Source organism: Clinocottus analis, unplaced genomic scaffold, assembly GCF_023055335.1.
Source record: "Clinocottus analis isolate CAN_PGR_092001 unplaced genomic scaffold, fCliAna1.0.p SCAF_13, whole genome shotgun sequence".
Lineage (NCBI taxonomy): Eukaryota > Metazoa > Chordata > Actinopteri > Perciformes > Cottidae > Clinocottus > Clinocottus analis.
Genome location: NW_027175854.1, coordinates 10,578,003 through 10,592,500, shown reverse-complemented (window position 1 = coordinate 10,592,500; position 14,498 = coordinate 10,578,003). Strand labels below are relative to the sequence as shown.

The 14,498-nt window shown below is 45.7% G+C and overlaps 1 protein-coding gene across 1 annotated transcript; it reads right to left on the bottom strand.

The window, feature by feature from the left end:
• Positions 1-2,972: 2,972 nt before the first annotated feature.
• Positions 2,973-13,059, bottom strand: atp8b5b (ATPase phospholipid transporting 8B5b). Its single transcript, XM_068574207.1, has 27 exons — positions 13,005-13,059; positions 12,843-12,901; positions 12,641-12,754; positions 12,377-12,475; positions 12,209-12,270; positions 11,994-12,066; positions 11,791-11,861; positions 11,611-11,693; positions 11,128-11,286; positions 10,335-10,423; positions 9,883-10,076; positions 9,582-9,790; positions 9,449-9,492; positions 9,174-9,339; positions 8,729-8,917; positions 8,094-8,209; positions 7,847-8,011; positions 7,383-7,494; positions 7,036-7,141; positions 6,305-6,455; positions 5,917-6,100; positions 5,568-5,791; positions 4,915-4,998; positions 4,466-4,711; positions 4,166-4,304; positions 3,945-4,075; positions 2,973-3,278 (listed from the first exon to the last, which is right to left on the bottom strand). Exons 1-27 carry the CDS (start codon positions 13,057-13,059, stop codon positions 2,973-2,975), a joined length of 3,630 nt encoding a protein of 1,209 aa, XP_068430308.1.
• Between the last annotated feature and the right edge of the window lie 1,439 nt (positions 13,060-14,498).

The window sequence follows — 14,498 nt, the reverse complement described above, 5'->3', positions numbered from 1 at the left end:
AGGTCTCTCGGTGACCTTCACCGGAGACTGTGGCGTCTGCTGACTGCGCTGCGAGGCCAGAAAGGGGAGGAGCAAGGGTTAACTTAGAGCAGGAGGAATTCATGCTAAATCTGAAGCTTTGCCAAGTGGATGACTTCTCATGATCCTTATAATAATTCAAAAGATATCATTTGAAAGTCATTTTTCTATTTTTCTTCCCCTCTATTTAAAACCTGTTGTCAACATTTGGAATCATGGAACTTCTTTTTCTTGTGGATCAGAAAGCAAATGGATCCGTGCCGGAACAGCCCTCCACCGGTGATGTCATCGCTGGCAGTCCCAGAGGACACTGCAGTTGAATGCAGTATGTGTGTGTGGTGTGTGTGTGTGTGTGTGTGTGTGTGTGTGTGTGTGTGTGTGTGTGTGTGTGTGTGTGTGTGTGTGTGTGTGTGTGTGGGTGGGTGTGCGTGTGCGTGTGTAGTGCAGACGTAACAGTCCAAGATGCATGTATGTGGGAGAGAGAGAAAGACAGGCAAAGAGAGAGAGAGAGAGAGAGAGAGAGAGAGAGAGAGAGAGAGAGAGAGAGAGAGAGAGAGAATACATGCATAATGCAAACACATCTGGAGGATTGAGGCTTCTGGAAAGAGTCCGGGTTATCAAATATTTATAATAATCTGACATTTTTGCCCTCCATATACAGATTCTGTGTACAGGCCTTTTTCCAATGCGTGTTTCTATCAGTTTATCTACAAATTCAACATAATTTCAACTGACTTGTTCAGCAGGAAGCAGCCTCTACAAGCAGAGGTGTCCTCCATCTCACGTCAGTATAAGACGTAAGACGTAAGATGACTTGGTCTAGCGATCGAGGTCGATCTGTTATGGAGTTGTAGGAAGGGTGACGGAATAAAAATAAATGACATGTTTGCAAAATATGTGTTTGGACTGAAGAGAAAAAGGGATTTTGAAATGATGTGTGGTGCCTGCTGGTCCTCACACTATCCCTCATATGACATCACTGTACCTTTATGTCACCAGTAAAATAAAATAAAAATAAATAAACTGAACATTGATGCAAAACCTCGTAGTATGCTTTTGGACAATGGTCAGCAGTGATGTTGAGCAGCGTGTGAGTGTTGCAGAAACACACAAAAGCCCCTGTGTGGTCCTTTACAGTTGCAGGTGCGGGCAAGTCCAAGTCCACTGTCCCTCACAGAGGAAGGAAATGTCAAACTAGAAAATGTTGCAATTCTTTTTTGAAAGTGTGGCTACTACTGCCGTACGACGTCGCAATATATAGCTTTTGTTTATGACGCTGTCACTCCTCAAAAAGACTTCAGTTGGTTTGTGTGTTAAACTGATTGGCTCATATGAAGCACCTGTGTGCTCTCGTCGTGATGGTGACCGAGGACTAAGTGAGAGCCAGCCGGTTTGCTCTGCGAAAGCCTGGAAAAGCAAGTAATTTATCAGGTGTTGATAAGCATGTGGCTAGCATGTGGCATTCTGTTCCTCTTATCTGGAGCTAACGAAGGAAACAGAGACTTTCTGTTGAAGTGTCATTTTGGCCTTAGATGACCTAAGAGGGCAAATATTTTGTACTTCTGTATGGTACTCATTTTGGTTTGTTTAAGGCCTCAATATATTCTTATAATCTTAACATGAGTGAGATGCATTTCAAACTTTTATATTGACTTCTTTGCAAAGATATAATACAATAAAAAGTCTTTGCAAGTATGTTCCATGTAGCGCTGACATTTTGGAGGATGTAATGCGAGTGCTGTGACTATATATAGGGAGTATTCATGATGTTGTAGAGACAAAAACCTGTTTTCGCCATCAAATCTGGACGAATATTCAGTCAATGTTAGCAGTTTGAACCTGAAAATAAAGTTTTTAACCAGAGTTTTTTGTGTTTTTCCTTATTTTGTAAAACTGTGAAAACGTAACACAAAATTATCTTACAAACTGTCCAGAGTCTGAGGTCTAAATTATGACTGGTTTTGGTTTGTACCCCCACCCTCGTCTGTCAGAGGCAAAGAAAAATCTATTGAAATCTCAACCTGATCAAGAAGAAGCCTAAAGCCAAGACAGCATGCAGTCATTTAGGGCTCTCAATGACTGGCGAGCATGTCTCTGACCCCATGCGGCTAACGCCACACTTAATGAACAAACGGTTTATTAAGGCAGAGCATTATTAAAACAATGTTAAAAAAAACATCTTCATTTATACAATTATGTAAACAACAAAGTGAAAATAGTGGATTTCAACTAAAATCACTGTTTTTTGCTTTCTAAGAATGACACCCTGAGTGTTGACAATCCACTTGAAGAAAAAAACCTTAAAACAAACAATTAAAAAAGGTACAAAATACAACTCCATGTTGCAGGCAGTGTGGTGAGACCAGTAAACCGTTTACATTCATTTAAACTGAACTTTCTTTAAAATCACAACAATTTGGTTCATGACACAGAGTGAATCTCGGTTCCCTGGTTTTGCATGTTTCAGCTCGTTGAGGACAATCTGCATCTAAAATTTGAAATTTTTAAAGTTTACCATCGAGGCTGACGCATCCAGGTTGCATATCTTCTACTGTTTGTCTACGTTGTAATGAAACAGCCGACACTTCAAATAATCTTTAACAATTTTTCCTGAAAGCCTTGATTTGCTGACTCGATCCAATGCCAATAAAGTCATTTTAGAAATGAACAGGAAAAGCATTATGACATCGATGATCTGTGTTGTTAGACAACCAAAATGTGATCTTAATAGCGTTCAAGCATCTGAGAGATTCAAGTGATTCCCTGCTTAAAACCATGTGTTGACTGTTGTTAAATGGAAATAAATTGAACATCGATGTAAAACCTCGTGGTACGCTTGGGGTCAGCAGTGATGTTGAGCAGCGTGTGAGTGTTGCAGAAACACACACAAGCCCCTGTGTGGTCCTTTGAGGTTGCAGGTGTGGGCAAGTCCAAGATTTCCACAGTGATATTCATCACTCTGCTGCGGCGGTGGCGGCCGCCACTCCTCCGGCACTCCGGCCCTGCGAGTCCTCCGGCTCCTCGGCGATGGTGCGGTAGAACTGCGGCTGATTCTGAGCCAGCGGGGAGTCCGTCTGCGTGAACAGCACTGGTCGGCTCCTCAGGGGCAGCTTCAGCAGGAACCTCCGGGACGTCACCAGCTCGCCGTAGCCCTGCGCGTGGGAGAAGGCGTAACCCGAGCGGCGGGTGCTGATGCGTCTGGCGGGCGGGCGGCGAGGAGCCGGCGCCGGCAGCGCCTCCTTCCGCAACTTGTGTCTCACCTAGAGGAAGGACGGGGGGGACGAGTCGTTAATGTAGACATCCATATGGGTGCAGGTTGCTGTTGGTTATCAGGCTTTGACAGGGTCCACCGATCTCTATAATGTGCTGGCTTGTATATTCCTATCCCATGATGTGACCTCAGAATTGTTATACGGCTTTAGTCTAAATCTAAATATCCTTAATATATGAGTGCCAGCTAAGTCCATCACAGTCGTCCCTTTAAAATCTTGAAATGATAATGTTATTATTACTAACCAAAGTTACTGTGACTACTTCGTAGATGACGCCAGTGAAAGCCAACATTTTGACATCTGAGATAAGTGGAGGCAGCCGGTCACTGAATGTTCCAGTAATCTGATGTTTAACGCTACCGTGATGCTGATAAAACCTTGTGTATCTAACGACACAATATTTAAACATGTTCCAGTTGTTGGTTCATGGACATCAAACCAAGCAAGTGTGACCACAAGAGAGTGTAGGTCTTCTTCTTATCCATGATAATAACCATGCTTCTTTTTTCCCCCTGTAGTCGATATATCAGAAGGCCTGATTGGAACACGAGGGATAACGTGGGAGTTTAAATGGCCTCACTCAGAGAGCTTTATGTATTAATGGGAGAAAAGGCATCGAGGCAGAAGACGTGTCGGTGTCGTGTGCCACCTCACCTTGTCGTTGACGGTGGGCCGAAGCTGAATGGAAAGGAAGCGGAAAGCCACCACCGGCAGGATGCAGAGGAGGGAGGTCAGGAAGACGGTGAGCCAAACGTTGGGCTGGTTCAGAGAGTTTCTTGCCGTGCCTGGAAGTTCCAGACGTGTCAGACCAGCAGCAACAATCCCGTAGTAAGAGCGTTTATTCTCATACTATTGACCGAGCCGAGCGTACTCACCGATGAAGGGGAAAAAGGAGGTGAAGATGAGGAACATGCCGTTGCTGTACATGGTTAACGTGATGGCGAAGTAAGCGGCCAGGCTGCCCCAGACAAAGAACTGGTTCACCGCGGTCCAGTAGTGGGTGTCCAGAGACAGCTGCAAAAAGACGCAAGAGCGCTTTCTTGTATTCAAATCAGCCGCACATATTCAGTTCTTCATTATGTGTGTTTTCAAGGGCTTGGTGCTGTGAATAAAATCCATGACTGTCCATGACATTTTGGTCAAAGACAAAAAAAATTGCTATTTGCTGTCCCCACCTGTATGTTCATCACGATCAGCAGACAGGTCTGCGCCAGCAGAGCAAAGGACTGGTAGTCGGCGACGTCCTTGCCGTCGTCTCGGACCGTGTCGTGCATGGCGGCCCACGGGATGAAGAAGAGGATGAGGGAGCTGTAGCAGCTGTGCACCAAGCAGCGCACGAAGGCCTTCTTACTGAAGTACAGGTTGAGCTGGCCCGGGGTGTAGAGCTGGGGGTACTGGAAACTCCAGCGGTCGTTCACGTCCTGCCGAATCAGAGAATTGGATGGAGAGAGAGAGAGAGAGAGAGAGAGAGAGAGAGAGAGAGAGAGAGAGAGAGAGAATACAAGTGGGTTTATGTAGTACAGATACATTATATGATATTAAACAAATGAAAATGTTGAATTGGGGCATGTGAGCTATATTCAAATGAACAGAATATTAACATATTATTATTAATAGTGCACACCTGGTCAAAGAGGCTCATGCCGAGAACAGGAAGTGCTGTGTAAACCAGGTTGTACAAGGTGATGAACCACTCGTCGTACACCGTCTGTGAACAAGAACCACAAAGCGAACATTCGTCATGTACGGCATTAATTACAGTGTACCTGTTAATGTTCAACATTTGTTGAAAAGGGTACATTTGAGCAAACTTTTTGGGTTTTTTTGCTGTAACATCGTTGTGTCCATAGTGTTCATACAGGTTTCTCCAATTACATTTGAGCTCATAGAGCACATCTGAATGCCGACTAAGACATTTTTATGCGAACAAATGTTAAAATTAATTTACAACGCAGTGCCGACCTGTGAAAAACCTTGTAGCCCCGCCTTAAAGCATACTCTGCTGTATAGTCTTTGTCTCTAAATGGAGCATAATTTACTAAATTAACATCATGTTGTATTGACGAAGACTGGAAACTAGAGATTGAGACATAACCTCATGTTTACAATGTTTACTGTGGTAAAATAAATAGGTTAGTAGTGGGTAATTGTTTTCTCATTTCAACCAGAGACATATTTCATTCAATATGCCTTATTCTTAGGGTTTATTAGTGTCTCACTCATCACACATTGTTTTCCTTCTGCATGTGACCCATCAAAAAGGATGTGACCTCATACCTGAGCAGAGAAGCCGCAGAAGAAGGCGTACCAGAAATGCACAAAGGTGAAGGTGAAGTTCTTGTAAAAGAAGTATTTTAGGAACTTGCACATGCGCAGATAGGACCAGCGGCCGTGCACCAGCAGGAGGCGCTGAAGGTAACGGAACTGGGCGAAGGAGTAGTCGCTGGAGAGAACCGCCTGCATGCCCTCCTGGCCGCTGATACCAACACCGATGTGAGCAGCTGGAGGGCCGGACAGGAAGACAAAGGCGCAGGGTTCACATGATGAGCAACAACTATCGGCCAAGTGTTCGCTTTTACTGCAAATCTGTCTCTCAGGATACTCGCGGTACACTGAATGGGCTCACCCTTGATCATGCTGACATCGTTGGCCCCGTCGCCGATGGCCAGAGTGACAGCCTGCTTGTATTTCTTCACCAGCTGAACCACCTGGGCCTTCTGCAGCGGGGTGACCCTGCAGCAGATCACGGTCTGACACATGCATGCTGTCCTCAGCAGCTCCAGCTGCAAGTTCTTTTCCAGTGCAAAGGCCTGAGGACCGAAGGGAAGACGGGATTAAAGGGTTCTCATGAGGGTCAGGAGTGTATTATGTGTATTGTACAATGTGGCGTTTCTTTTCTTGGGCCCCAAAATATATATAACAGGGCATCTAGCAGGACTTTTCCGGATCCGACATGTCTTGTTTATTCAGCAGCTGGTGAAAAATAGAAAGCGTGGCTGAAGAAGTCTTCCTACCAGACTGTGCCCATTTATAACGAGGCCATATTCTCCCTCCGTCTTCTCGTCCTCCACTCGCTCCGTCTTCTGGAGCCAAAACAGGCCGGCTCGAGCCTTGACCACAGTCGGCTCCTCCGCCCCTTGCGGACACATTTTCCTCCTCGCGTTCCTGAAGACAGGACGGGCCCGGGGATGGTGGTGGTCAGTTTTAAAGAAAAGCTTTGGCAGGGTTTTTGTCTTTTAATAATAAAAACATTGTGATGAATAATGTGAACCTGTGTAATTAATCCACGGTTCACATGAGTGCCGAACAGTGAGGATGTCATTATCCAGCTGTTTATGATACAGTTATCATCATTAAGCCACGACTGTTTGCTGTACAGGCTCCTCAATGGTTCAATGAGCTCCACATTGACATCAGGACAGCAGAAAGTCTCTACATCTTTTTCAAGTACACCTTGAATAAGGAAGGTACTGCAGTAGTAGCACTTTAGTAGCATTTAAATGCCACTTACTGTTAGCACTTTGTAGCTTAACTTAGTACTTTCTTGATTCTTGTTGTTCTGAGTTTGTACTACCGGGTGAATGCACTTCTTGTAAGTCGCTTTGGATATCAAATTGTGTGGAATACATTATTAAACCCAACACTTTTTTTGTCATAGTTATAATAAATATGTTGACGTTGGAAAATGACCTGCTCAATATATATTTGTTCTATTCAGCAGACATTTCTTTATGACTATACGTACTGAAGCTCCTCTCTGACCGCTTCCGCCGTGTTGGCTGCCACAACGAAAATCTCCTTCATCTCCTCTCTCAGCATGTTGCAGGAGTAGCCGATGTTCTCCGCTGTTTCTGTTTCAATACGCACAGTTATCGTGGTGAAAATCATACGTCAAACATGCCAAAACATTTTCTCTCTCTGACTGGTGAATTTACACACGAAACACAGCATGTTTAGATGCCCTGAGAGACCCGAGAGGGAGATCAACAGTGACAGAATAGGAGAATATACTTTTCCTTATATTAGTGTCTTACTTTACCCGTCATGAAATATGTGATTTGAACAGGAACACAAAGTCTGTGACACACTAACCCTGTTTATCACCAGTTAACACCCAGATTTTGATGTCAGCTTTAGCCAGTTGCTCTATGGTCTGTGGCACGCCGTCCTGCAGCTTGTCCTCCACAGCTGTCGCTCCCAACAGCTAGGAAAAAACAAAAGAAACAGGATGGACAAACATGTGAAAAGGATTCAGTCTGTGTGATGCGACACTCTTTTCACAGCTCATGATCTTTCTGGCAGGATTAAAACATCCATTTAATAAAGCAATGCTGGTTTCTATTGCAGTTAAATCTGCATATGAGATATGTGTGTTGGTCTGAGGCAGAGTTTCATCATTTCTCGGTGTCTCATCATTTTGAATTGAACATTATTATGTAGCAGGATATGCAGTATATTAAATTGTTTATACAAAGAAGCGGGCACACAAACAACAAAGCCAGACATGAAGCGTCTCATTACTGAGCCAATCAAACTCCAGAGTGATGTGGACTGACCATCAGGTCTTTCTCTATCTCTTCGTACAGCTGATCCAGCCTCTCCTCTCGGTCGTCCATTGCGGTGCTGGCCTCATGGTGGCGCAGTTTCCACTCATCCATGTAGCTCTCATCCAAGTCCTTGTAGGCCAGCACCAGCGTGCGAAGGCCGTCTCCTGCATACTCCTGTTTTGGTTGGATAAATACATTTTTTATTTAACTGTCAAATAGGCAAAAAAAAAATTTAAAAAATGGCAGCATCACTCACGTTGAGGTGTCTGGTGGTGACTTCCATCAGTTTGTTGCAGGACGGGTGCAGTCTTTCATAGATGATGGTGTCTGCTCCTTTGCAGTAGAGAGTCAACTTGCCTTCGGGGTCACGCACTGGAAATCATGTCGGGAGTCGTGAGGCGACACATCGCTGCGAGCATCACTTTCATGACAGCGGGAGACGCCGTTAAATACATCCACATGAACAATGTGCCTTCTACTAAAGGGCAGAAGATATCTGCCCTTTAGGATATATTTAAAGATTGCTTTTCTAACTTTGTAAAAACAATAACATATACCATACAGTAAATACATCAATATAAATGTATGGAATTATTTGTTGCTCAAATAGTATCAGCAACTGACACTCACAATTAACAGGAATTACAATTGATGTCCAAACGTATCCATTACTTCAAATTCTACTTCTAGAAACATAGAATTGAATTGAGTAGATCAACCCTATTGACAGAGACCCCACTGCAGCTTTTGAGTCAGTATCGGCTCGATATCGGTGCATCCAGGAACAAAACCATGAAGGAATCATTTTGTAGACATCCCTTTTAAAAAACATCTCAATATTATCTCTCTTGAAAGTCTACAGAGACTCAAACGTCATATTTTCCCTCTCACCAATGACGGACATCCTCTTGCGGACGTTGTTGAAGTCCAGAACGGCCAGCAGCTCATAGACGACCTGCCTGCCCAGCTCCACGGCCGTGATGCTCTCTGGGGTGCGCGAGCGGAACACAAAACCAAAGTTCCTGGCCGCGGTCACCAGCGCGCCCTCGTCGGGCGACTGGGCCTGGTAGTTGAGCTCGCCTGCAAGGAGATGGAAACGGCAAAAAAGGGGAGGGGAGGGAGTTGCACTGCTGTCAGTCACTGGGTCCTTTTTTACTGCTACTAAAAATTGTTCACATGAGGAGTAAAAATAGAAGAATTGAAGGAATCTGCACAATTCAGGCCCAATATTTCCCACATTACCTCAGAAACAGAACACACACATTGTAACTCCTCTGTTTTAAACCTCTGCATCCCCGCATGACACCAAAAGCCGCTCCCACTGGAGGATGCTCACCCTCTTTCTTTTCCTCGGGCATGACGGTGTGGCACAGAGCCAGCAGGCGGAAGAAGGCCCGAGCCTCTTTGTTTCCCTCTCTCACCGTCTCCACCAGGCTGTGGTCGTGGAAGGCGAACTTTGGATCAGCCAGCCGGTTCCAGGAGAAATCCACTTTCTCCGTCTTCTGCGGGAGGGAAAGTAGCGAGACAAGAGAGACAAAAGAGTTGGAATGACACTCCACGGTCACAAAATTCACAGAAATATACGATGGTGCGTCGGCATTCTTCTCTCACCTCTGTTATTTCCACCCTCTGTCCAGAGAAGTCAAACAGCTCCCCTGAGTAAAAACACACTTCCAAATCAGTCATCCACCCACCGCCGGTGTGTCTGTGCAACTAAAGGTTGCATGCGGGCCGAGCGTCTCACCGTAAGCTTTCCCGTTGATGCTGCACCTGTTGAACGTCATGATGTTCTGCGTCAGGGTGCCGGTCTTGTCGCTGAAGATGTATTTGATCTGGCCCAGCTCCTCGTTGAGCGTGGTGGTCCTCGCCTGGGCGGGGGTGTCGCTCTTGGGGTAGTACATCTTCCGGTCCCAGTCTATGTAGAAGCTGTTCCCCAGGCGGATGATCTCCACACTGACATCGACACACATTGGGAGGTGGGAGGGGCGTGTGAGACTAGCACTCTGAAGCTAAAGTCAAGTTACGTCTTCGTTGCCGTACCGCACCTGACGTAGAGCGAAATTGGCACCACCGTGTTGAGGATGATGACGTAGGACCAGAAGGAGAGGAAGGAAGAGAGGGCGGCGCTGGCCTCTCCCTCACGGGGGAGGAAGACCGTGAACACAGAGCCCTCCCTCACCTCCCAGATTGCGTTGCCGATGGCCAGGACGGTGCACATTAACGCCAGGAAGCCAAAGATCTGATGGGGTCAAGATATCACACATCTCAATAACAATATATATATATATATATATATATATATATATATATATTTATATATATATATATATATATATATATATATATATATATATATATATATATAGAGAGAGAGAGAGAGAGAGAGAGAGAGAGAGAGAGATGGTATCAATCCGTACAAACACTTGGAGAATCTTTAAAAAACAAACACTTTCTGTACACGAGAGCTTGTGTGTCTTTGTGCTGCAGTGACACTCACGCACAACACCAGCACGTTCATCAGGTCATCAATGCTCGTCCTTTTGAAGATGGTCTTCCCACTGTTCTGCATCAGCTTGGTGTCGGGACCTGAAGAGAGTCCAGCACTTGTCAATGTCGTACGCTGACAATCATGCAGATGGATAAGATAAGAGGCGTCGCGTTGAAGGAGAAGTGAGTGAGGGTGAATCATTATACGTAATGAAGTTTGTATTCATGGTAGGCTTTACTTTGCTTTCCTCTCGTGTAGGCCTTTAATGTTATAATGTGACGAACTACAACTTGGACTTCCCGACACGGGCCTGTCTCGTCTATCTTGTTAGATACAAGCTACTGCAGGGATTCTGTCTTTTTTTAAATGTTTATCAAATTCAGTGGCTATAAGAACATCTCTTTTCGTTCCTCTGGATTAATTTTCCTTCACTTGCTTTAACATTTTGTTAGTTTTTGGTATTTAACCGAAGTGGTCCAACATTAGCATATGAAATGCTAACTGAGTGCAGGGTTGTCATTTATTGAGGCGGTAGGCTGACAATTGATGCGCTGCAACGTGAAAACAAAAAGCATCTTGTAGCTAAAGTAGAGTTAATTTAATCTACTCACCATTAACTGCCCTTATCTTTGCCAATTACATTCATTCTTAATCAATGACATATTTGAGTGTCAAGGCAATTTTTGTAAGTCATTATTGACAGTCTTCTTCCCCCCCCCTCACCCCCCCCCCTTTCCTTACGGAAACTGGTCTGTCTCTGGTCTGTTGCTCAAATAAAACTCCGGTCAAAGCAACTATTCACCTCCGAAGATGACCAGACCGAAGCACCACTCGGTGTTCCTCAGCGTGCACCCTCTGAGCAGCACCTTGTCATTGTCCATAGAGTAGGTTCGTCCGTCCAGGGTGAGGGTTCCCTTGAACTTGTCGAGACGGTTGTTGGGAGGCTCGCATCGCACTTCACCTGAGAGACAGAGAGAGAGAGAGAGAGAGAGAGAGAGAGAGAGAGAGAGAGAGAGAGAGAGAGAGAGAGAGAGAGAGATCAGCAACACAGTTAAATACACAGCTTAAAAGTGTGATGTATTCATGAGGAACAGTAGGTATTTAGTTCTACACTTATTTATGTAATTTCCATCAACAGCTTTAACACAAAAAAGGTGAATTTGAATGGAAATAACTACAGAGAAACCACACTATCTTGAACACGAATCTGTCACAAATACTGTTATCCCAGAATGTTGGGCTATTCGAGAAACTATGCTGAACACTGCTTCATTCAGCTTCCCACCGTTGAAGCCAGCCAGCGCGTCGATGCCGTCCCCCATCTCTCCGGTTACCGTCAGGGCCTGTTTCACCTTCAGATTGGTTTCACTGGGGGAGACACACAGAGAGGACGTGAGAGGGACCCGGCTGAAGTGGGGTGAGAAATCCAAGACCAGTGTGAGACACGGGCTGTCAGCACGCTTACCCGTCCAGTTCAGCCGTTTCCACGTACACCAGGTTGAGAGGCTCGCTGCTGGACAGCAGCATGAGGTCGGCCTTCAAAAGGAAAAGAGTCAAGATACAGCGCAGACAGCCCGAAGCGGATCACAGATAAGCTTTATGATCACTCGAGGGAACTTTGTCTCGCTCTCGGTGGCTCTATCGTTATCGCAGCGTCTCCATACTCACTGTGACGAACTGATTATTCTCCAGCTTGACTATGTCTCCGACCTGAACGTTCATCCATTTTTCGTTCTTCAGTCTGCCAGAAAGAAATGTAAATGCACCACGAGATAACAAAATGACATAACAAATGTTTTTTGAAGCTCAAGAAAGCTGGATATATATATATAGGTGTGCTTTTATCCTTTATCAGAAGTGTAAAGGCAGGCAAAATGACTCACTCTCCATCGATGAGGACGTCCACCAGGCGGTTGTTTACTTGCTTGTCGCTTTTGTGCCTGTTCTACTCCGGGGACAAAACAGTGATTATTATTCCCATGTGTTGTGTTACTTTGCGTCTCATCGTTTTGAGCGGACTCCTCACGAAGCGGCCCACGGTTCCCTCTTACTATGTCATCGCTGGCGTCTTTGACCGCCGTCATGGTCAGCACCAAGATGAGCGGGACGGCCGTGGTGAACCAGGACAGGGAGGAGATTTGCGGGATGAGCTGTCAATGGAACCGAACGCACACGTTGAAAAGAACGTCAAGTCAAGTGTCATGTCAGGTCAAAGGTCGAATTCCTACGGCAAATGATTTGTGGACATTTGCAAAGACGTCCGCCTCTCTGCCGCTATCAGTGAGCTGGCGCTACAACAAAGACACAGTATCTACCTGGAGGACCATGAGGAAGAGGAAGTAGGCATTGGCGAGCCTCCGGAACTGCTCGAAGAGGTTGAGCGGCAGGAAGCTGAAAAGGTTGTATTTGGCCGTCTTGATGGCATTGTCCTGCAGGAGGAGGAGAAGTGACAGGTGAAAAGGTGGCGACGGCAGACGGCCGCTTGTCTCGCCGCACTTTTTCCCCTTTCATACTCACGGCATAGCGGTAAGACAGGTTGAAGGGTCTGTCATTCGCTCGGAAGTGTCTCTCCTCCTCTGTGACAGGAAACACAACGCAGATGAGGCGGCGGCGATGCAAGAACAAGAACTTCTTTTGTTTGTAGAACCTTTACATTTAATGCCCAGCGCCAGAGCTCACCTATCTTCTCCTCTTTCCCACACAACGAGCCGAAGTACGACGTTACCGACCCCATCTTCAGCTCAGCATCGCCACACCTCCCACCTGGAGAAAGAGCTCTACGTTTCACTTCCACCGTTTACAGAGCGACGCCATTTCCTCATAGCTGGACTGACTAAGGAGAAACTGTGCAGAAGTGAGGAGGGGGAACTACTAGTATATTTATTGAGGGTCCAATTATATTACGTGCAATTAATGTTGAGAAACCTGGTTTGCTCTTAAAGCCATAAAGAAAAACAAACATTGAGGGTATGTTTTTATAAACGCTTGGAAGCTGCATGACACCCAAGCGGGAAAACACAGTTGAATTTGATGTCGTGAGACATCTTTAGACTTTTGTTTATCTGCTCTGTGGAGCTGTAAATGCACGTCGAGGCACTCCTTTTTTAACCCTTTGTACCAGAGGAAAGTCTATATCACCACAAAGATCAAGATAGCGAAGCGACCGTGAACGTTCGACTTGCTCAGAATTGCTTTTTGAATACGCAGGCAGAAAAAAATCTATAGTCTGTAGTTTTTGCTTGGTTTACCTGCGGAGGGGTCACAAAATGGAACCGGCAGAAGGCAAAAGGTCTACAGTGAAATCGCAAAAATGAAGAATTGGTAGCTGACCCTGAATATAAACTATATATATATATATATATATATATATATATATATATATAGCAGATCATTATGACAGTTTGTCATCTTTGTCGGACATGTTTCACTCGCTTGCACCCTCATAACTAATGTAATTTGAAAACAAATGGGCTTGGACTTTGATTTAAAATATGCCTCACATTACAAAAGTATTCCCTCGCCCCTGCTGAAGTATTGTACATCCACCATTTCCCCAATGTCTGCAAAAGAAATGAAAAAACAAGCCACGTACCTCAACCAAGAAGAAAAAAGAAGAAGTGACTCCCTGTGCAGAGTCCTGCACACGCGCATAGACGCAGGAACACAGAGGCCTCAACGGGACAAAAAAATAAGAGGCGAATTTCAATCCTCCCTTTGCTTCCGACTCAGGTGAAGTAAATCCAGGCGTCCTCCGCCCCCCCCACCCTCCCTCCACCTCGTCTGTGCTCTGTCTGGACGTCCAGGAACCGGCAGAGAACAGGGCTCGACCCGGGGCCTCCAGAGGGATGAAAGACACGCAGGATGGGACGACAGGAAGGGACGACAGGTGAAACGCCGCGGTGGTGATAGAGAGGTGCCTGCGGTGGTTGGGTTTCAGGTTGAAGCAGGAAGAGCCCGCGTCTCCCTCGGATGCCTAACAGCTCAGGGCTTGAGCAAACAGCGCAGCGACCTTTGGACCTGGAGGCGGCAAAAGAGGGCCGTAAAAACAACAGCACAGGTGCACGGCCCCGGGCCAATCAGGGGCCAGCGTTAGGGCGTGATCTGGGCGTCTGGTGGGACACATCCTGCGGCAGATGCACATGCTCGGACCCTGGGCTTGTTTTTTTTTTTACT